Source organism: Pagrus major, chromosome 17 (genome assembly GCF_040436345.1).
Source record: "Pagrus major chromosome 17, Pma_NU_1.0".
Taxonomy (NCBI): Eukaryota; Metazoa; Chordata; class Actinopteri; order Spariformes; family Sparidae; genus Pagrus; species Pagrus major.
Genome location: NC_133231.1, coordinates 13229757 through 13253946, shown reverse-complemented (window position 1 = coordinate 13253946; position 24190 = coordinate 13229757). Strand labels below are relative to the sequence as shown.

At 40.7% G+C, this 24190-nt stretch overlaps 1 protein-coding gene across 1 annotated transcript in view; it reads right to left on the bottom strand.

Moving 5' to 3' along the window:
* The window catches only part of LOC141011447 (F-actin-uncapping protein LRRC16A-like), a 72528-nt gene that overhangs the window by 29749 nt on the left and 18589 nt on the right, over positions 1–24190 (bottom strand). The window contains exons 3-10 of the mRNA XM_073484604.1: positions 16245–16295; positions 9635–9694; positions 7499–7620; positions 6395–6492; positions 6139–6209; positions 5935–6008; positions 5622–5697; positions 524–612 (exon numbers count right to left, since the gene is read on the bottom strand). Coding sequence (XP_073340705.1) covers positions 524–612; positions 5622–5697; positions 5935–6008; positions 6139–6209; positions 6395–6492; positions 7499–7620; positions 9635–9694; positions 16245–16295 — 641 coding nt within the window. The remainder of the gene's footprint in view (positions 1–523; positions 613–5621; positions 5698–5934; positions 6009–6138; positions 6210–6394; positions 6493–7498; positions 7621–9634; positions 9695–16244; positions 16296–24190) is intronic.

Sequence of the window (24190 nt, the reverse complement as noted above, 5' to 3'; positions counted from 1 at the left end):
AAAAGCTGCAGCAGCTCAAAGTCTAATTTCTCATCAAAAACATCTCATTATGCTTATGCTTTGAGACACAATCACAAAGAAAACACATTTTAGTGACATATTTCACTTGTTCAGATTTTTTATTTCATTTATTACAAGCAAGAAACACCTTACATCATCGTTTTTGTTTGTTTACTTATTTTTGAAGTGGCTTTGAAGGCTTGAAGTGGCCCCAGGTGAAGTCATTGGACTTATGATATACACTGATGCACACAGATTGAGATACACTTCTCGTAATATAAGGTTGTGTCTTTCATTAGACCCTTCCTATTTTGGAAACATCAAAATCTCTCAAACTCCACACCAAGAGTCTGTAACACAAGCTAAAAATTTCTTGTCTCCAAGTTCAAGCGAAGTGAGTGAGTAATTTTCGTGAGTAAAGTATCTGCCACAGCCACAGAAAACACAATGTAACTGTTTTAACAGGCTGAGTAGTTTTTGACCTTGACACATTAAATTGTTGGAGGGGTTTGCATATTCTCACGTTTTGAGTCCTGCGTTGTCCAGAACCAACTCCTCCAGTCGACTAGAGCGGGACACGACACGAAGGATCTGCTCACACACATCTGCAGACTGAAGACGCACACACACACAGATGTCAGCAAATCTACATATAATTTTGCAGATAGAATCATTTTAAAAAGACGGAAAAAAGAAATATAAATGTACTAGTTTTTGTGATAGTGCTCTACAAAACAGTAGATACTAAGCTGAAAAAGAAATATAATGTGAGAATGTTATGATTCTCCCACTCACAGTATCACAAGTAGATCTTTGCTCACTGATCAGCTCATTAAAAGCATAAAAAATATACTAATTAACTGCACTAGCTTCAAGGCTCAAAATGCACTTTTATCTAGAACACCAAAGCTTGGACTGAAACACTCAAGGTCACAGGATTAACACAGAAATGTACTTCTGGGACTTCCTGCAAGTGTTCTTGTGCAAAATGCGTTGAAATTGCTTGGGAAAGCTGTTCATTTATGCTAATTAAAGCTGCACTGCAGCACGTAGCGAATTCTGTCTCTTTTGCTTAAAGACCATTTATGCGTGACAGGAAGGATCTGGGGACAGCAGACTTTTAGACACTTTAGAGGGAGAGAAGTTGTCTTGCTTCTGTGGTCTCGCCACCACAGGAGACAGTCGGGGGAGGAAAAGCACTCATATTTAGACCGAATTAAAAATTCAACAGTTGGACGTCCGTGCCCTACCTAGATGTTCACTGACCCAGTTCACGGTGTGCTGCGTCATTTTCAAACATGAAGAAAAACACACGTCCGGTTTACTTCTTCTACACTAATTATCTGTACTGGTTCATAACACAAACATTCTCCATCACAAAAACAGAACTGAGACCATTGTTTTGTTGTTATTCTTGGTAATTGACATTCCTGTTTTTTCTCTCACCCTGCAACCTCAGTGCGGCCAACACACTGGCGACATTGTCCGACACTGTTATCTACAGTGAGGGGGAGAGAACGAGAGGAGGGATAATGGCGAGAGAGAGAAGGAAAGAAAGAAAGGGACTGTTGTTCACATGTTTACTCTGTGAAACTGTGAGTATTACAGATGAGGAATAAGAATGATGGAGGGCAGCGAGGGATGACACATAATGCTGCAAAGGGAGATATGAGGGTAGTGAGGGATGAAATGGAGAAAAAGAGGGAAGAGGGGAGAGAGGAGTGGGTCAGGGCGCAGCAGAGAGAGAGGCGAAGCGCACAAAGAAGCCTGTATTTTCTTTTTTTACAAGTGTCACAATAAAACTGTTGGGGACGGCGCAGAGACGCTGTCAGCATGTGCGCTGCTGCACCATTTACCATTCATTAAATAAGAGCCTTGTCATGCTGCGCTGTCCTGACCCCACGTCCGGCTGAAATATCACACACTTTCACACATGTAAAACACACGCATGCTGTGCGATCACAAGGTAATCAGAAGTCCGCTTATCACTGCTGTCCTCTCCTCCTCTCTCATTTTTCAGCTCAGCATCATGATTAGAGCAGAAGACAAACAGCCTGATTGAACTGAGGATGAGCAGCTTAATCCCTCACTGTGAAAGCCGGCTGTGTGTGTGTGTTTTTGAGCATGTGTGTGTGTTGTATTATCCAGTCCACTGCACTGAGAGATTTCTTATCTGTTTGACTGAGACGGTTAGACTCTGATTTAAGCCTGGGGGCTTGTTTTTCCTCTCATTCACTTTTTCTTTCCTTTTTTTCTTCCTGCTTTACGATCCACAGATATTTAGTTTAGATATGCCTAATGCATCTGTACACAGTTGCACAGATACAATAGTTCAGACTGAGGGGCAGCGCTGCCCTTTGGTTGAACTTTTGCATGTCAATAGTTTGGCATGAACATCGGCTGATGTACTGCTGGAAAGTCAAGACTAGTTTCCTATGCTGGAAATGTCAAGTTCCTTTTCCTTTTCTTTCAATCTGATCTCTCCTTCCTGATAACTTCTGACTCATTTCCTTATTCAGCTGGCGTCACTCCCTTACACTCTTTCCAATGACCTCTCCATTGGACTTTATCTTTCTGTTTCACTGGTCTTTTTGCTGACATCACTCTCTTTCGACCCTCTTCTTTCTAATTTATTATTCTTTCCACCAGCATGGGACTAAAAACAATGAAAAATCAGACTCCTCGTCTCTCCATTATCACCATATAAACAAGCACACAAGAAAAAAAACGTGAAATCAGACTGACATTTCCTTAAAAACACCCAAAAGAATTTCTTTGGCATTGCAATGAAAAGCCTCTTTTCATGACAAACACGACACAGCCACTGTCCAAAAACTGGAATCTTTGGCTTACACCACAAAGTAACACACTGTAAAACTTATTTGAATAAGAAAAGTTCTGAACACAAAAGCCAGAGGGTCCATTATAATACACACTAATCTGGCACAGAAAGGACACACGTTAGCCACAAGGTGCACATGTGCCCGTGTGAGTATCAGAGCCTAAATATGCACACGGCATGGTGACGGACAGTATTCTAAAATTCAATACAAAAAGAATTGTCTGTGACGGAGGCGTGAGATAATTGTTTGGACTGAGGAAGCTGCGTGTGGTAATTGGTGAGACTGAGCGAAGCCTCGAGACGGAGAGTTGGTAATGGAGTGCTGCAGGGGGGCAACAGCCTGAGACATTGAGCCCCTTTGTCTCGTCAGGATTAGGAGTCTTATCACACGAGAACATTGGACTGATCCTCAGTCAACAGACAGGAGGGGAAGATGGAGGAAACAAAGGGGGGGAAATTCTGTAAAGGCAGATAGATGCAGCTAAAGCGAGGCAAAGGTAGTGAGAGACATGTTCTGTAGTAAATACAGAAAGGGGATGTAGTGTATGTAAATATATTGTATATGAAGATACATAAATAATAGGGACATGATGATGATTAGCAAAAAACAAAGGTTACTTTGTAACAAAATCTATCATATAACCAAGTTTCATCAAAAGGAGACAAACAACTGCGGTCTAACACAGTAATACAACTAATTTCATCAGGCCTCACTGCAAAAACTGAAGATATAACCAAGTGTAATACTCTTGTTTTAAGTATAAATAGATTTTGTTAGAATTAGAATTAGAAATTGTTTTATTCCAATCACAATATCACAATCAGTGTGTTTACAGGAGAGATGTCACACCAGAGAGCGTCTCTCTCTCCCTCTGTCTGCAAAGCATGTGTGATTGACAGTAGATGGGAGGGGTGGAGAGAGGGCAGATTGTTCACTGGTAAATCGATCACGGATGGTGTTGTTCGCTCAGACTGATATAGCATAAAAAAGTATAAAAGGCTAAAATGGGTCGCCAAATATACTTGTGCCCGCCCAAGTAAGTATATGTGTGGGAAACACTGTTATACATTTAATAGGTTACATGTATGAGAGACGGTCTAGGTTAAAAGGTGACTTGCAGGCGGCTCATATGCTCACTGCTGGCTCATCTAGTGCTTTCTAAGGAAGCTCCTTTTACTTAATTCAAGTTAATGTCACTTGCCTTGTCTCGATAAGCAACTTTGTTATTATTTGAGTTATTTTTAAGGACTCGTATGTCAAGATAAAAACATTAGAAACTAATATTTCTCATTTCATGAGGTGATCCTATATTTAGATTTAAATCTAGTCTGACTTGTTTGAGGGTACATTCCTAGGACCTATTATGTTAATTTCAAGATTTAGTCTTTCACGAAAAATAAATTCATTATTTTGTCACATTCCACTGATAGCAATGCTAACTGTATTGCTTGATGGATGCTAATGTTAGACCGATCAACCGATTAACAGGCTGTCAGTCCATCGGAGTCAACCCCTTTGGTTCAGGCATATAATCTTAATTAGTCCACTTTGGTTTAATATATACCAGGAAACCTAATGACACTCTCATCAGGCTCAGCTGTTCTTCTGTGCTGATTACAAATGTGCGCATGCTAATATGCTTAACTAAGATGAAGTACATGGTGAGCCATGAGCAATATCTGATAAACATTAGCATGTTACTATTGTCATTATTGGCATATTATTATTCAGTGTAGCATATAGCCCAAGTACAGCCTCACAAAGCCTCTAGCATTGCTTAAGTCTCTGTCTTGTTTATGCAGTGAGTCTCCATCTTTTGGCCAAATCAGCTGGTGTCTGTGGTAGCCTGTCACTTGAAATATGGTACTTGACAGATAGATGGACAAAGAGACAGAGAGACATGGCCCAGTCCAAGCCCTTATCCTGCTTTTTATTGCACTGGGGAAAAAGACCAACAGATATAAGCAGAAACAACTGCACCAGCGCAGCAGTGGTGCTGCAGTACGGAAGTGAGAAGCACGACCTTTACAAACTGTGAAAAGAACCAAGAATAAACTGACATGCCGGCACACAGGGCAAGACACATCTATCCATTTGTTGAAAGTAGTGATTCTCCTCACAATTTACTCTGAGATGGGATTAAATCTGGATTATCAGACCAACACCATTACACTGTTTATCCACTGTAATGTAAAGTGATGCTGCATTCAGTTTAGCCAGATCGGCCTAAAAACTGATGATTCATCATATGTCAATGAGAAGGTGACCAGAAAAGACTTTCAGCACGCATGGAGCTCAAATTAAAACTATAAAAAACATGACAAAATACTGAGTGAGGATATGGCCTGAACTGATTCCCTGCCATCTTTTCAAAGCTGAAACACACATCATCGGTGATAAGATCCAATCAGGAAGTTAACGTGGGTGTCTGCATCATCGTTTCCACGAGTCTCAATTTCTGCCCGTCCACAGTGAAACCCAGTCCCAAATTATCAAACTAAAACGAGGTCAGCAGTATTTCATAAAGTCTCTGTTTTAGGACCTCTAAATGCTGGGGTAGTGTGGACGCTAGGTGTAAACGGAGCAAAAGTTACACATTACAAAACAAACATATAGTTTAAATATAGTGTTGATGTACCTCTAGTGTAATACAACAAACATTACCGAGGCTCCTCTAGTTCGTGGTTCTTAATGGATATCTCTCATTAGGCTACAATAACTTTGTTTTTGAGTTCCCTAAACTAAACAGAAATGATTACTGAGAAAATGTGTATTAACCAGTTTGTAGTCCTTGGTGGAGAGCTTGGTGAACCACTGGTTAAACTCCAGAACTGCTATTATCGCCACCAGATCCCTGAGGAGAAGCACACAGTGAAGATAGAAAAAGTCATTTTGCAACTATGCATTTTTTTCTTCATCAGGTTAATGGTGACTTCAGCAAATTTCTACGAAAAAAATAAATAATGTCACACCCAGAAATATGTCTCTTTGCTTTAAATTCTATGTTTTTCTTAATAAAGGTTTTCAATTGTTCGCATCATATTGGTGTGCTCTGGTCATATTTTATCTCTATTGTGCTTCAAACACTCACCTGTTCTCCAGATGGCTGAAATCCTGCAGGTTGAGTTCTCTGGTGTCTTGTGTCAAATAGATGGTGTCCACATCCTGGAAAGGAAACAAAGGAAACATGTTTGTCATATAAAAAAGGGAACATATACAGCAGAAATAGATGCCATGTTTGAAACAAGAGTAAGCAAGAGCATGAACAATGCTAAATACTGTCAATAATACTGACCCACTGCACTTCTTCTTTGTAAGGCAGCCCCAACCAGTCACAAACACATCTGTACATCTGAGAAAACCCACCTGGGCAGAGAGAAAGAACAAAAAATAAGACTATGGATTATGGTAAAAATGCATATTATTTGCATGTAAGTTAAATCACAAATTACTTAAAATTTACCATGTAAAACCGTATATACCGCTAATGTAAACTCACTGTATGACACACAGAAGCACACAGTAATTATTGTAGCGTCACAGATTCCTACCACAGGGTCCTGGTTCAGCTGGTTTGTTGTTCTCCCACAGAGTCTGCAGAGAGGTCAGCCTGTCTGGAGGCTCCATGCAGAGCTTCTTCATCACTTTACTGAGAAGAAAAGATTAAAACTGAATTTAATCCTCCCATTCTAACATTTCCCATATACTGTAGCTGCAGGTGAAATTTTCAAATGCATATCCTCTCTTTTGAAACACACAGCTCCAGGCTACTTTCTCACTGCCTTACTTGTTAAAGGACATTTCCCAAGCACGAAGCAGGAAGGAGTACTCCTATGATTTGAAATGAAACTACCTAAATTAAACCAAACCACACACTGTAGCATTAAATCGACTGCGGCTCAAAAACACAAACCTATGTCTCTCGGTAAAGTAAAAGAGTCTGTCCTGTTCAGAAGCTATAAAAGTTTATGGTTTTACATCTGCATTCATTTCTGCATTTAAATTCATGCTTCCTGTTCTCAACAGGAAGATCACATGCCCATTAGAATAAAAAAAGAATATATATATATATAAAATACAGTATACTGTACCTGTGACTGTTATTTTAAAAGAATAATTCAGTGAACAGGGCTCCAGGGTGCGACTATTTTGGTAGCAAAATAACAAGTAATATCAAGTGCAACTTAACATTTTTATTTGTCACACCTTTCCGTCTGATATTCAGCAGGTCAGATAAAATATGTCTGAAAATATTTTTTTACAAACACCTAATGGTTGTGTAGATAGTTACTTTTAAACATTAGCCTATAAACATAATTTCTGGTGAGTAGATTGTAAGCCAATCTATCAATTAATGGCTCGAAAAATACCCCAATATATTTCAGTTTGATTTATTCATTGGAGTTTGTCGAGCACTTTAAACATCAGTGCTGTGCTTTAAATGAAGAAAAACATTTATCTGCACCTTTACTCCTGTTTACAATCATTTACATCAAAAGTTAAGTCTGCACCCCACGTAAATACATACATTATAAGCACAGTCGAAATGCATGTGCGCACACACTCATACAGAGAATGGTTATAGAAATACAAGATTCATTTAACTACATCTTTGTGAGGACTGACTCAGATCTGTGAACATGACCAGGACTCACCTCGGTGGTAGACCCGGACATATCCTCAGCATACAGTTTCCTATGTGAGCGACCACATCATTGACCTCCTCAGTAGAGAGCAGCTTCAGAGAGAAGGAGCCGCGCTCATACTCTATGAACAGCTGAAAGGACACATCAGTGATTACTGATCCAGACCAGCATGCACAGTTTCACCTGAACCTGCTTCCACCACAGTTATATTTCTTTAGATAATTAGTCATCTCTCTTTCCTTACGCTATACACTATACATTGAGTCAGTTTGGTTTTCTATTGATACAGTTAGTTGGTAGTGAAATGATTCAACGTGAGTGCTTCGTCTTTATATATGTACATTTTCATCTTTCTTCCCATCTCATATTCCACTCTTTTGCCCATCTATTCATTGAATCTACCCAGTAATAATAATTGAGACATTCATCTATCCACTCAACCACATCTGCATCCCACATCTTTGTATTAGGCTAAAATAAAGATTTAATGACATTTACCAAGACTGGCTAACCATTTCAGCGCTCACAGCAATTATGCAAATGATGATGTAAGGCGATAGATGCCTCCTCTATAGGCCAGAATTAACATAATCTTAGCTGATTCTTATTAAACATGGGAGACCATCAGTCAGGATACTAAGAGGGCTGACATCTATTGAGATGAGCGGGAGAGAGGCTCAGCTTCAGCAACAGAGTGGTTAGAGATGGATTATCATATTCTGCAGGTAGATCCTGCTGACTGACAGCTAGCCAGCACTGGTCAAAAAGCCAAATGGAAGCTCTTCACAGATGGAAAACATCCCCCGGAGATATCACTTCTGAGCCCAGACCTGTTTTTGATGTCACAAATTTTTTAAGTATTATACCAGCATTGAAGGTATTTTGCTTCCCATCTTCTCAGTTCAGTTCTACCTACTGTAGGATCTGATGTGATTACAGGTGCTAACCTTAAACTGGAGAAGTTGGGTTCAAGAACCTGTTTCCATAAACATCCATCATGCTTATGTGTCCCTGAGCAAGTCTAAGCTTCTTCAGAATCCCCGCCCTGTTGATGATCCTGACCTTTGACCTCACTGGAGAAGAGGATGAATATAAGAAGCTGCCCTGCAGCAGTATGTTTGGACCTTATGCACCATTTATCGATTCAGGTGATCAGGTGAATGTAGTTCACATTACAGTGTACTGTATGCTGTTTCTCTCCCGGGGCTCCTATTTTCTTTTCACATTCAGTACAATCCTGTCATGAGCTTTCTTTTGCTGTTCCTCTGGCTGCTCAGTCGGTGTAAATAACGTGCATTGCTGGCACTTAACTGCAAACGTCACAGCTTCACTGCCTCCCCAAAACCACTATGCTGAACCACACAGTTATAATAGTAGCAGTACAATTTAAATAAGTATAATTTAAAGGAATACTTTTGACATTGACATTTTGGAAAACACAATTAGCCTGCTTTCTTGCTCAGTATTAGATAGGTAATTGGCAATTAGCTTAGCATAAAGACAGGAATAATGGGAAAACAACTAACCTGGATGCGTCCAAAGTTTAATTAAAACCAAAAAAAAAAAAACCCACTGGGACCTCAAAATTAATTTAACTAACAGAAATGTCAAGATGACAACTTGTGGTTTTAGGCAGAGTTGCGAGCTGCACAACCCAGGAAAGGAAGGCTCTGAGGCGGGTGATAAAAACTGTTCACATCGTTGGTACCCAAACCTACTGAGCATCAGTGATAGTGAGGTGAGGTGAGGTGCCTGTGCAGAGCCAACAGGACACTAAAAGACAATACCACCCCAACCTGAGCCTGTTTATCCTGCTGCTGTCTGACAAGCGATACAGAAAGATCCACTCTTGGACCACCAGACTACTAAAGACTACCAAGACTCCTCGTTTCGATTTTGTTTAATGAGTGGCATAAAAGACTACAACCAGCATTTCTTTATACAACCCAGAGTTGTAAAATTATACATAGGTGAATCTTGTACCTTGTAGAGACTGCAGAGACACAACAGTGATAGAGATCTTTTTGTCCAAGTCTCAGCAAGAAAGCGTGCAAGTGTATTTTCCAAAATGTGGAGCTATTTCTTTAATAATTTGTGCTCTCAGAGTTTGTTGGACACTGTTAATTTGGGTGCTAGCGTCTGTACCTGTGTAGGCTTGTTACAGGCAATCCCCTGGATCTCCAGATAATTAAAGGAATGTTCCACCTAAAAAGAAAGAGCACAGAAACCACCATTAAAATACTTAAACCGTGTCGTACACAACAGGACATAAAACGGAACAATGAAAGCAGTAATTAGGGGTTTATCTGAGCTACTGTTTATTACAGCACATGAATTATATTACGACAGTCTTTCTGACCTGCTTTGAACAATAGGCAGTAAAACATCCAGAAGCTGCGATGTATTTGAATGGACACGTGGGTGCAGATATTTGAATGAATGAATGTAGAAGTGTGCTGTTCATGTGACTGTGTGAGAGGATACAGTATGTGTACTGTATCTGTGAGAGATATCCTGCCTAATAACAACAGTGCAGTACAGTGACTGTCTGTCTGAGGAATGCTGTGTAAAAATATGTCTGTTCCATAATTAATAGGTAGGGACGCAGTCAGTTACTTCTTTCTTTCTCAGCTCCTGTGCAGACTACGTCATCAGTCACTCACATATTTAGATGGTTTTTTCAAAGCCCGTTGCCCATTTGCAGGACAGCATTTGCTATGAACTGCTTGTATTTACACATAAGTGAGACACTAAAGTACTTCTTTTGAGCGCTTTTTACATTTTTTATTGTTTACAATTTGACTCCTGAGCTGCTTGAATTGAGAAGGAGTCGATTTCAGTTGTGACAAAAAATGGAAAGTAAGGTGAAGAAAGGCCTCCTCCTCATTCCTCTATTTGCATCCAAATGACAGACTTTTCATAACAAGTCAGGCTAAAGACAGCCAGAATAGTCTTACACCTAACTTTCTGTTTCTGTTTCAAGAGAGCATTTCAGGACAAAGAAAAGCAGTAGCCAACCTTTTCCATGCCTAAAAAGGACAGAAAAAGATATCCTTTTGTGTGAGAGGAAGAACCTGTGAATATTGCTACTGGATACTAAGCACACAGTTTTCTTCACTCCCTCTCTCACACTCAAACACAGAAGCACAGTACAGAGCCTGAGGGCAGGCCAAGGAGCGAGGCCAGACTGTTCCAGGTGGGCGCTGTGTTCCTGAGGCTTGGCTGGAAGATGAGAGGAGGGAGAGGATAAGCAGACTGTCTGTCTACTGTCTGACTAAAGCATGCAGTCCATGTGTGCGTGTGTTTATTTCAGCACTGCCTGTGGTTACTCACTCATTCAGTCTACAAGCTAGAAATAATTCCACAATGAAACCACAATTTCTCTATTTATGACACACACACACACACACACACACACACACACATAAAAATAAATTATTCAAGAGGAATTATGTCTAAAAGAAAATGACACCTTGAAGAAGATATCAAAGCTCAGTTAATCTCATATCCCTCAGATAAAAGAAAGTAACAGACATAATTAGCTATTAGCAAGACAAGCTGCAACTAGCTAAGATTTTGTAGCCTATTGTTATTTTAGACCAGAGCTGACCAATTAATACATTCTTCCTCTTAGAAAAGAAACACTGTTTTCACAAACAATATAACATACCTTTGCCTCAGTCAGCAGTTTTAGCTGCCTTCATGTATCTGTCACAGGGATCATTTATCTACATTAATACTTTTACTTGTAATACTTTTAATACATTTCCCTGAATATACTCACATACTTTTAATTAAAAAGATGCAATATGTTAGAATTGTCCACCTGTTTAATTCAAATAGGGGGCTGCATATTACCAGAATAACCCATAACCGCTGCTGACTGTAGCTGCTGTTAGCTGGTTGGCTCAGTTAGTGGGTGTAGTCTACTATCGGACCTCTTGAGGTACAAAGTGGCCTGGGGCTAGCTGGTAAGCATGCTAAGTCTAGTAGATATCTCAGCGCGCAATACACAGACGTCTTTTTCACCATTCTGTTAATAATTTTTGTCATCATTTGAATGTTTAAACAAAAATTATCACACATCGCACCTTGAAGTAACATTTCCAATGCAGGACTTTTACTTGCAACAGTAAAGTATCTTAATACCTCCTCCATCACTGACACACACTTAAATCTGGCATACAGACTGGTACAGTAACACAGTACAAGTACAAGCTGTACAGCGGTCCACAACAAAGTACCTGCAACAGCATACTTATGTTCACAATTAAAACAAATCATCAAATCGTCCTCTTTATAAACACAAATTCAACCTGAAACGCATCAAAAAGAAAAGTGTTTAAAGTGACAGACGGCCAGTGAACGAATGAGTGAACGATGCAGTTACTCAGGCGTTTGGTTCCTCTCTACACCTCCCAGCATGAAGTCCTGCCATTGGCTACAGCTCGTATTTGTCTTTGGACTCACTTGTCATTGGCTGACGCTCAACTTTGTATGCCATCATAACATTTACTGTTGACCCAGTTCGAGTTAAGTTTGGACACTGTATATTGCAACATACAGCAAATAGTTTGCAACACATAAATCAACACAATATGTTCTGTAGGCTGCTGAACAACTTGTATTATACTGTACTTGTACTGTGGTACCTCAGATTTTGGGATTACTTGGATTAAAAAAAACATTTGTCTGTTAGTGAGATAGCTCAGTGACGGCTACATGTTTAAATTTACTTCAGGTTTATATGAGATGGTTTGCTGTAGATTAGCTGAGATGTTCTGCATTATCTATGTTTTGAAAGGTATGATAAGTGTGTTTTTCTTACATACACTCCCATACTTCTGACATAAAACAGAAAGCAGAGATACATAAAGAGTGCACAGGTATATGAAATATACCGCAAAACAAAAGGCTTCTAGGGAGCGGTGAATGAAAGGGTGTTTGTGTGTGTGAGAGCATGTGTTCATGTTGGGGAGGAGACCCTGACAGTCTGTTAGGCCCTGCAGCTTCTCAAGAGGAGCCAAACCATCAATCCGAGAGGCACACACACATACGCACAACCAGAAAACCCACAGAGAAGTGCATGCAAGAGCTAGAGGGGGATTTCAACTACAACTGAGAGAAGAGAGCCACATAGTAAAGTGTTTAACTGAGGGTTTACTGCTGCTGCAATACGGTTACTTCAACATTAAGGCCCTGGGCTCCCCTCAGAAAAGCATTACTGACAAAATCCCACCTACTGATTGTTCTCTTGTGTGTTTTGGATGTACCTCTGGGATTCCAGGAAGAGGTATGATAGATCAAACGCAGTGCCTCCAATACTTTCAGAAGGCCAGGAGCATAAATCAACAAGCTTTGATTCAACCAAAACATATCTTAGCAGAAAACTAGAAAAAACTGAATCTGCGGATGACGTTCTCGCTCAGTGGCTCATGTGCTGGAAGAGTGAGCAGAAGCTAATCTTCATTTGCAGTTGACTCATCTCCCCTGTGATATAGATTTCACATCAAAAAGAATCAATATGAGGAGAAATACTGTAACCGTCAGCTTTTCTAAAGGATGTTGGCAAGTTTCATCTTTTAACAAAGACAGTACGCAGCAAGAACCCACACAGCACCGCCACGACAGAAAAGCTCTTTCAGTCATATACAGTTTGAATAAAACAGGAAGTAAGTATATTATACTTATATATATTAAACTTACTATACTATACTATTACTTACAGTAATTTTTGAAAATATGGGAATGAAAATATTAAACTAGGATTGGATGTGAGAGATAATAGTGAGAGATTTAGTGTCAAAATGATGAAATGAGAAAATAAATTGGAAACTGGATTCTTCCCCTAAAACATTAATCAAGGAACGATGAACTTGTTTCAGCTTCTCATAAGGGATTTAAATATCATTGTTAAATACATATCTTTCACTTTGGGGACTTTTGGATGCACAAAAAAAGCTTTTTGGCTCTGGGAACTTGTGATGGACATTTTTCATTATTTTATGATATTTAATTGCCTGAAATACCTACAGTTTAAAAGGTGCAATATGTAAGAATTGGCCACCTGTCAAATGTATACTTAAAATAAATAGGGGGTAGCATATCACTGATATCAACTGCTAATGCTAGCTAGCTCACTTGGGGTTTACACCGCTAGCACATGAGCTTTTGACCCGGACGCGCTAGTTGGTTAGCATGCTAACTTCAATACATACCTGTGCAACACAATACAAAGATGTCATAACATCGAAAATTCTTACATATTGCACCTTCAATTGACAATGAAAATAATTATTTGCTGTTTCTCGAGAGAAAAAACGAACGTTGATTACTTTTATGATAAAATGCGTTAGATTCAACTGGATTTAATACACCGGAGGTTATCCCTGCTGACCTTTGGCACAGTGGGGAGTGGTGGTGGGGGGTGGGGGGACAGATAGATAAAGGGAAAGAGACGGGGATGAAGAGAGAGGGATTGTAATCTGGATTGCTGAAAAAGATGGGAGGATGAGAGTGAGAAAGCTGAACGAATGGCTTAAAGGTAAGAAGGAGAGGAGAGCAAAGGTGATTTCTGGTTGTTATCTGAGCTGAGCAGAGCAGCAGGAGAAGTGGATAGAGGTTTACTACAAGAGAAATATCTAAAAGCTACCAGAGGAGGGATTCGGCTTCCTGTGTGGAAAAACAAGACTGAGACAGACAGACAGACAGACCTACTTCATGATTCATCACCTCATGTCTAACCCTACAAGAGCCTCTTGCTCCCACATAATCAAATTTACAAGATCTAGCTCCATAAACTACTACAGAAACTTGGAGCGAGGCGTTCCTAGGGAGGAGGAAGTACTACAATGAGGTTTACCACAGTATAGAAAAGGAAACCAAGAGAAAGAGACGGACTATGACATATAGTAGAAGAGAGGAGGGTTGCTGAGGGGGCTTATTCTTCATAAAGCAGGTGTCTAATCCCTCCAGGTCAGAGAAAGACTCAGCGAGCCAGTTAAATAAACAGATCCTGAACCTTCAGCTCATAACACTGGAAACACATGACATCATGTGAAACACAGTCAGCTTGAATGTTCTTTATGGCCTCTTCCACCCCCAGTAAACCAATAAATATGTTTTTAAGCCAACAATCAATCACCTAAACTGTCCCTCGAGGCGTCTTATTGACTGGAAAGCATACAGCCATTTGAAGGGCAACTGTTAAGTATTTCCTGGACCTGGTACAAGATATGATGTTATGCTACCTCGTGACTTGGGAAGACTACTGTGAAGTGCTCGTCTTTCCTATCAGGAGGAGCATCAGCCTGATACTGGAGGTAAACAAATGGTGTGATTGTATGGGAACAGACTACACATCTGATGGGATGTTTTATGAGATTTTCTTTACAACTAAAAACCTTGATTAAAAACTGAAATGTGTGTGTAGAATTCAAAACAACGTGATTTTACCGCAGGGTAGGGTGACACGAGGGGTGTTCAGTTGGTTGCCAGCTACAACCTCACTACTAGATGCCACTGAATGCTACACACTGGACCTTTGAAGCCGAATGGTTTGTCCGCTTAACATTAAAAACTTTACACACATGGTTTAATAACTTTATATTCACAGGTCACAATCCCAATGCAGTATCAGAACTCACCATCAAAGCTTATAAACTGATTTCCAGTGTTTCCCACACATTAATTTATTTGTGGCAGTCCGCCACAATATCAACATTGGCTGCCACATATTGATTTTCTGTTTTTGAAGCCGCGCATCCCATTCTCACTCACTCAAGACAGTGCACCTGTCAGTGAATAGCATGATATTATATACTCCGATACAGTGCGGTGTGGTTTTTAATACGCCGGTAAAACCAACAAAGAAGAGGAGGAGGACTATTTAACGCAGTTGGCTTGACCGTAACTTCCTCTGCAAAGAAGACGGCTGGCCTCATTGTCAAAATCAAGGCCCCACAAAGTGTGCCGTGTAATTACATTGTCATGTGATGCAACATTGTGAAAGACGCGTCTGTAAAACGGTAATAAAAGCCGCACAACCCCCGCAAAATGACTCGTTTTACTGTCAGAATTTGAGCAATTCAGTCCAATAAAATTGGATTGGGCGAGTCTAAAAGACCGATTACATTTTATCCCCATTCAAGTTAGCTGAGCGCTAAACCGGAAGTTAGCCGGCTCACGCCCTATGGCACCCCAGCTGGACAGCCCCCTCCACAATTAAAGTCTGATTCTGTGGGAAACACTGGGTTTCCATTTGTTGTATGTCTGTTTTTAAAAAGCCAGCAGGTCAGACCCAGCCATTGGGTCATAGTACAGAAGTTAAAATCAGATGTGAAGTTTAATGTTGGCAGTAGAGACAGTGAATGTTGTTAAACTGGTGGTGCTGGGAGTTTTCTTGAACATCTGCATTGTGTTAGTGCACTGCTGGTCTTTATGTGGTAGTGGTGAAAATGGTGCTGGTAGGGACGACGACAGATGTGTCATTGCTGCTGATGGTGCTAACAGCAGCCATCTGCGCTGCATTATGGCACCGCTGTTCCATGTTAAAAACACACAGCTGTATAATTGAAATATAACCAGACACACAGAGCTACTAGTTTCGCCTTCACCTGCCGTTTTTTATCATGCAGACTCAACATCCAGAGATGACAAAAGTGCTGAGCTGGGGAAATTTCTGATCACATTGTTGCTAAATCAGTGAAACCTTGGCTTTTTAGTGCGGTCTCCTGGTTTTCACTGTAGTCCTTACCTTGGTGGGAATGCGTGCCGTCAAGAGGTAGGCTCGGTGAGACGCGAGGGCCTGAGAGAAAAAGAGAGACACAGAGAATAATGAGTATGTAGCTGTAAATATACACTCTGAACAACAAGGACAATGAATGACAAAGAAGACGGAGAGCTCGCCTGTTGACTCATCAAGATGAAAAGGCTCGTGAGTCTAAAACGTCTCAGTTTGAAACGATGGAAAAGAGTGAGGAATGACAACGAGGAGAAAGATTCCTCTCCACTTGAAAGCAAACACACAGCCAGACAGACAGTGACATTTAGAGAGGTGTCACTGAGATGCTCATTACAAGATGCCTTCGTTTTTATTGGAACACCTCCTGTCTGAGTGAGGCCTGCATAGGTGCATCATATTGCGTTTTTCTTGATTCCTTATTTGTTTCTGCCTGCTGAACAAACTGAACACCAGCTGCCACAGTTTATTAGAGCACACGGTGAGGACTGAGCTCTCTACTGTTGCTGCTCTTTGAAAGAAAAGTCAAGGTTTGAGGAGGCATAACAGGAATGTATAAACCTTGACATTCCTACTCGGACAAGCAGCCTTTGAGGGTAATTTGACGGCTTTATCTAGATGGCTGCTAAAGTATGTGATACTGTTACAGGGAAGATTTGCACAACACTTGCTCACACTAATTCGATTACATGGTTGTAGCATAACAATATAAAATCATGTGGTAACAATATAACACGCACTTTGATCATCGAATAATCCTTTCTGCCATTTCTCAAGCAAACATTTATTGGTTTCAGCTCTTTAAATGTAGTGCTGTAATGTGCTGGTTTTCTTTGTTATTCATGATAGTGAATGAAGAGTCTGAGTTTTGGACTGTTGGTTTGACAAAAGAAGACCTCTGAGGGCATCACTTAAGGGTTCTGGGAAAATGTGATGAGCAGCTTTCCAGGAGCCCAGGAGATCTGCCCCCCTGGTGCCCCCGTATTAAAAAAACACACAGCAAAAGAGCCCTCTTAGATGCCCCTATGATAGATAAAACATTATAAAGTGCTCTCGAGGGTGCCCTTCCAGTGGACAAAACGTGGTGAAGTGCCCTCCAATGATGACTTTCTGCGTGCTGGCACCCCACCGCATACAGCTGGTGCCCATTTTATTTTTTTCGCCCCTGTCCCTCAAACATCCCGAGTCCACCACTGTCAATAATGAAAATAATTCATAATTCACCATTAAATACTCAACAGAAGGTCAACACCAAGGAGAGGTTTGACCCCATGAAGGACGTTGTTTTATTTTAGCCTGTACAGAGTGCTGCTTTCACCTTCATGTGCCACGAACCTGGATTTTTTTTTCTGTCAAATAGTATCACAGCACAACCATGGCTGACCTTTAAAACAATCAAAGGGATGCTGACATCTACCTCCTTTGAGGAAAAAGAAACCTGGCTGGTATGTAAAGGCATATACTACGAAACCTTTCTCATCATAGCTGAAACCTCATGACCCTTGTAGCGAGCCATCTCCTTTGTGTTTCCTTTCACGCTGCACTGACAGCACGCCGAAATGAAACCGTTATGTAACAAAGGCTAAAAAAGTCCCCATACACCACCTTACTGCTCCGAAGATAAGCCTCTCAGGCGTGTTGGTTTTGAATGCTACAACATAAAAATGAAGGGCCACAAAGGCAAAGAAAATGCCAAAGGATGAAACAGGGATGAAAGAAAAAGACGCTGTGTTCAGATAGAGTAGATAGAACATGTAAAAAGAAGCGTGTAAGGGCAGGAGAGGAAATGAGAAACTGACGAGAGGCAGCAGAAAGATTGATCAGAGGCGAGACAAAACCTGAGAGACGGTTTGAAAGCAGAAGAGTAAATAAATAGTACAAAAGAGGGAAGAGGAGAGGGAGAACACAGCATCACTAACAAGTCCCAGATAAACAATGATTGGCGTGGAGAGCAAAGAGGGAGAGAAAGCAGTGAAACAGGTGAGGAGAGAACACATAGGGAAAGATACGCTTATTAACTGTCACTATCTTTGTGAAAGACATGAATAAAGAAACAGAGGGATGAGAGACGGAGGGGAAAAAAAGGATGACAGTGTCTCCCAGCCCTGTGTGTCTCGGCTCCACAGGCAGGGTCTGGGTGTTTTGATGTGATGTAGGCGGACAGGCAGGCCTGTGTGACCAAAGATAACCTCCCCTAAAGAGCACCAGTCACCACCGCTGTGCTCAACACTCCCCTCGCTCTTTGTCTTAGTCTCATGTCTCTACAGCAGCTCTACTTTACATTCTATCTGTGAGCAGGTAGGCTGCTGATGGAGATAAATTAACAATTAATTAGTTGAAATGGCTGTTTGTTAAAGGGACTTCCACTGACTTCACACATTAAGTTCAGTTTACTCATCACAAGAAGAACTATTTAGCCTGTGAAAACCCCTGTATAATGTCTCCTGTGGTTTCGTAGGGACTTTCCAGATTGTTAAAATAAAATGATGATGTCATCAGGGTTATCATCAGAGACTGAGTGTCAGAAATTCTCAACTTCTGGTGCAGATTTTTCAACTTGTTTCTTGTGACTCCCTCAACTTTATGGAGTGAAGTATATACGCAGTCAAAATATCACTTTTGGATTGTTATTAACGTTGTCAAACGGTCATGGTTTAGTTAGGTTTAGACGCAAAAACAACTCGGTTAGGTTTAGGAAAAGATCAGATTTTGGGTTAAAATCACGTAGTCTTAAGTTAGCTGACTTTACTCAGGTCACAAGGTCATTTGTGTACTTACACTTACTTACGTTACATAAATTAACCAACTTTCTCTGTAATGACAAAAATTAACATTAGTTGTAAAAAATAAGTTTAGAAATTGGGTGCAACACTGGCATTTGTTCCAAAGGGGGAGCTGTTTAAAGACCTGGAAGCAGCTTGAGAAGCTGTTTTTCTCTCTTTAATGTTACTCTGAAACGATGGAGTTCTGCCGTCTGTATGATCCCAGGGGTGAAAAAAACTTATGGAAATAAGAGTCTGGCCACAGAACTTCAAAGTTGGGTAACAGAAAAGGGTCTTTGGTTGTGTTGTACAAGAAAACGTCTTTCTTTTTATTTTCACATAAAGGGAAGCTCTGGATGTGTGTGTCTGATGGTTTAAAGTGAAAAACAGCAGGTTTCATCTAACGACTGCTCCACATCAGTGGGCTTCCAGGAGTTCAATAGCTACAGCTACAATCACAGCCAGTAACGATCGAGAACCTGCTGACCTGCTGAATGGAGGGGAGACACTGACTGACCACCAATCTTTTCTGTCCAGTCTTACTAGAGGGGGCAGTGAATCATTCAATACTTCCAATGCATTAAAACGAAACAAGGACAATTTTATGACTGCATGCCAGAATGGATTCAGTACACTTTATAACTTGTTGAAATGGTTTTTAACATGCTCTGATTCATGTTTCCACAGCCTCTTGGATTTCTCTCCCATCCTCCTCCTGTCAATGCATGACTGCCCCTCTGCACTCCCAGTGCTCTCTCCATCTGCCCTTTTGAGTGGACAAAGCCATAACACCCCCCTGTTTTATGACCCCCTCCTCTCTGAACTGCCCTCCTCCCTCTCTCTGTGTCTCCAGTCTTAAGTGGACTTAAAGCCTTGAGCCTTCCCATCAGCCAATGATTTCACAGCGACCAGCATCCCGCCCTTAGCTCCATTCAGCCAACCAGATGGCAGCAGCACTGGAGCATGTCTGCAAGACCAGAGAGAGCATCTGCTATTACACTCTCTCTCTCTGTATCACACACACCGAGAAAGTGGTGGCTCACATACAAGATAACTGCCACAGGCTCTAAAGCACCATTTGTCTCCTTGGCTTGCCACACATGCCGCACACACAGACACACAGACACACAGACACACAGACACACACTCACACAAACAAGACTGCTCCGTTAAACCATTTCTGAGCCAAAATTATTTTATTTTGACAATCTGACACCAACTGCTTTGATACAATTGTCTGTGTTCTTAAAAAATATCATGTTTAGTTATTTAGCAGAAACGCAGAACACACACCATTCATAATTTCTTCTTCACACACACACACACACACCACAAGAGAAAGTCGACAAGGTCTCCAATCCCATTAAAGGGTCAGCAATAGACGCACAGATCTGTGAAGTGTATCTTTCTGTGTGTGTGTGTGTGTGTGTGTGTGTGTGTGTGTGTGTGCAGTCCATTCAGAGCATTACCATTCCCAGATTATCTTTTTTTTCTGTCAAACTGTCAACCCCACCTACCTCCCCCCCTCCAATTGACCCAACCCACATGTGCTCGCTCACACACATTGTGTTACTATGGCAACAGCTAGCCCATACTACACACACACACACACACACACACACACAGATTTGTGAATACACAGATAGACACTCCCTCACAGATGAAAGTAGCACGCTGCAGAGCCAAGTCTTGCTTGAGAATGTCAATGAGTTTTCAGCCCTCTAAACAACACACGCTGGCCTACAGTGATGTAGAAGCTCTGTAGGAACCGAGGCAGCACAGAGCAGTGTTTCATCTGCACTCATTGAGCTGTAGCAGCACTCTGCCACGGGAAATTTACCCCCACTGAAAATACTTCTATTCATCCATCATGTCCTGGGGTGCATTCGGCTCTATTATACAGTATAGTATATTCATTTGGGTGAGAATGACGTCTTTAAAAACTGTCAAGAGACCAAAAACGTCATCATTAAAACATGTATTATGGGAAATATACTTGTTTGCTTTCTTGTTGATATTTAGATGGGAATATTAGTATCACCCTCATACCCAATCGAAACAGAGGTAAACAGCTAGCATGGCTCTGTCCAAAGATAACCAAATAAACCTACCAGCACCTCTAAAGCTCACAAATAACACATAATGTGTTTAATCTGTATTTGTAAAAGAATATACAAACAAGAGGCATGTAATTTAGTTTAAAAACTGTTTTGAATGTTCGATACAAACCTTCTCAGGAAGGGGTGGTGGCACAATGATCTCCTAAGCAATTGTATTATATTTATATATTTTTGTCTGTAATCTCTGGCAAATTGTCTTTGTGATGTGTATTTGTGTTGTACTGTGTTTGTATTTATTCTTTTTATTTGTTTTTATTTATTTAGATTTCAATTGCAAACAAAATAAAAAAGTCAAGTGCCAATAATGACGGTAAATCTTAGCCTACTGCGATTATACAACTGTTGCCAACAAAATAAAATATATAACCGACATGTTAAAATAAATAAAGACTTTGAAAATAAATCTAATTCTAACTTCTTAAAAGTGGTGACTTAAAAATCCAAAAGGACTCACTATTTAACTCACCATTGCGCTGAGGGGACACACACTTTTCCCTGATAATGCTACATTGTGAACATAATTGTATGTTGAAAACTCTATCTTGCACAGATGAGTTTATATAAAAGTCTCAACCATTGCAACTTACTGCAACAGTCAGTTAAGTTATCCTACTGCTAAATGCCGTCGAGTGCTGTTCGATCAAAGCCACGAAATGTACGTGCAGTAGTCATAAAGGACCCAACACAGCATGGTGTCAGAGGTGGAGCTACAGTGAACGAATGGAGTCCTACTTGGGAGAGATTTTATCGATGCAAGGGGCAGACATAGAAATCTGAGACATGAAATCACCCATCGGTTAAACTGGACTGCCTCTGACTGACGCAGAAGTGAGGACCACTGAAAACTTTCTTTTTTTCTCCAAAATACCTTGAACATAGGATAGAAAAAAGTCAGTAAAGATGACTAAGTAAACAATATTTTTTGTGTGTATTACATACATATCACACACCAAATGCAGCTGTGTCATTTTCAGAAGCTAAAAATATATTAAACAAAACAAAAAAAGAATAAATGTCATGATAATAGTAATGAGCTCAACCCTGCAGTAGGCATCACACGGCGGCTGCGGTATGGCGGTCATGCGGTTCTTGTCACAGCTCTAATAAAATCAAACACAACTTCAACACTACAATTTGTCATAAACACAAATTTTATTGAAGACCCACTGAAATGACCACCTATGTGTCCCAGGGGTGTACTCAACTGAAAACCTATCATCATCACTAGTTGCTTCACTAATGTAATACAAACAGCACAGTGGAAAAAAAAGCCCAGCCACGATTACTTTCACCCCCACACTGCTGCTGACACAGACTCTTTATTGCATAACTAATGCCAACATGTCCTGCATGTGCATGTGTGTCTGTGAGCAACATTAATGAGTCATGATGTGCTGGCTGCAAACTGAAACTGTCAACGCAGCACAGTAGAACGGGAGTATTTTTAGGGCTATGCAGGAAAAAAGGGACGGAGAGAGCTGATTGACTAAAGCAGAGTGGACACCACAGGGAGTGAGAGTGAGCGGTGAGCGAAGGAGAGGAGATGGAAGGTCAGAGCAAGTAAAATGACTTAATAGATTCTAAGTGCTGTTTGGCTGATAAGGAGCCAAGATTTAAATCCAATCAGGGAGGGAAGATATTTAATGAAGGGAAGTGTTTAAAAGCCGTTTCATCTCCGTTAGAGCCAATGCTGCGGGGATGACCCCATCTTAGCTTTTAATATGCTGAAATCAATCAGCTCACCCTGGATGCAATGCAGTGGATCTCCCTCCTCTTATCCTTTGCTTTTCACGCCCACTTACGTTCTTCACTAATCTCTTAATGCCTCAGCTCTCTTTTACACCATTTGCAAACTGCAAAAAATGGCCATGATGTCCATTTAACACAAGTAAACCCGTATGCGCTCTACATGCAAGACTTTATGCTGTGGAATACATGACTATTGGATAATCGATCCATCACTGCACAGAAAAATCCATTCTGTGAAGAAGAAAAATGCTCAGTGTTTTCTTTCTTTGCCTGTATTCTTGCTCTCTCCATCTTCCTTATCTCAAATTGGATGCCAGTTGGACTGCAGCAAGAAGAAATGTATATTGTACATGAGGTCATACAACATACGAATATACACTGAAGTGTAAACTGAAATATTTGTTCTCTCCTTTCTCTCTTGTAGTGTTTCCTCCCTGTTATTGTCTGCTTCTATACGATACATATGAAAATGCATGTGTTGCACGTGTTTGTGTGTGGGTTAATGTATTTGAAAGAGGAGGCACGTGTACACCTAGAGACGATGGAGCAGAAGACACACACACACACACACACACACACACACACACACACACACACACACACACACACACACACACACACACACACACACACACACACACACACACACACACACACACACAGACACACACACCGCCCCGCTTTTATCTTTGAATAATCAGGATGATGTAACTCGGTGTAAGAAGTGAGTAAGACTCTCCAGGCTGCTGTTCAACAGGCTAACACGGAAGCAATTATACAAGGTAAAATACTGTACAGTGTCGTTTACAATGTAGAGGTCTTCTGACCTGCAACCTGAGTAGAACAAATTATACCGAGTCTAATCGCCTCGGGCAAGACCTTGTTTAACTGCTCCGGGTCTCTGTTCTGTGTCAATATGTAGTCTGTGTTAATTCTGATCATATGGTCTGTCATAATCCATCTTTGGAGAAAATATTTTAGGAAATCAGTAGCCTATGAAAAAAAATGGAATTAAATTAGAATTATTGGTTGGAATTTGTTTCACAGATATTAATTTGGTTGGAAAATCAAGAGTCAGGGCGCACCAGCAGCAGAGCATATGCAACATGTAGCGCCGTAGTGGCCCAGCTGTTTTGTTTTTTTCTGCCAAAGCTGTTTCCTAAAGCGGTCCTGTCCAGAGCCATTATAAAAATATACATAAAATCAGATCTACTCCTGACACAGGTTAGTTTAACATCAATACATTTATATTAGGCCAGTCTGAAATAAACTCTAGCAGTCTCAAAACACTCAGCCATCGAATCTGTCATAACATCCTGAGAACGACCCT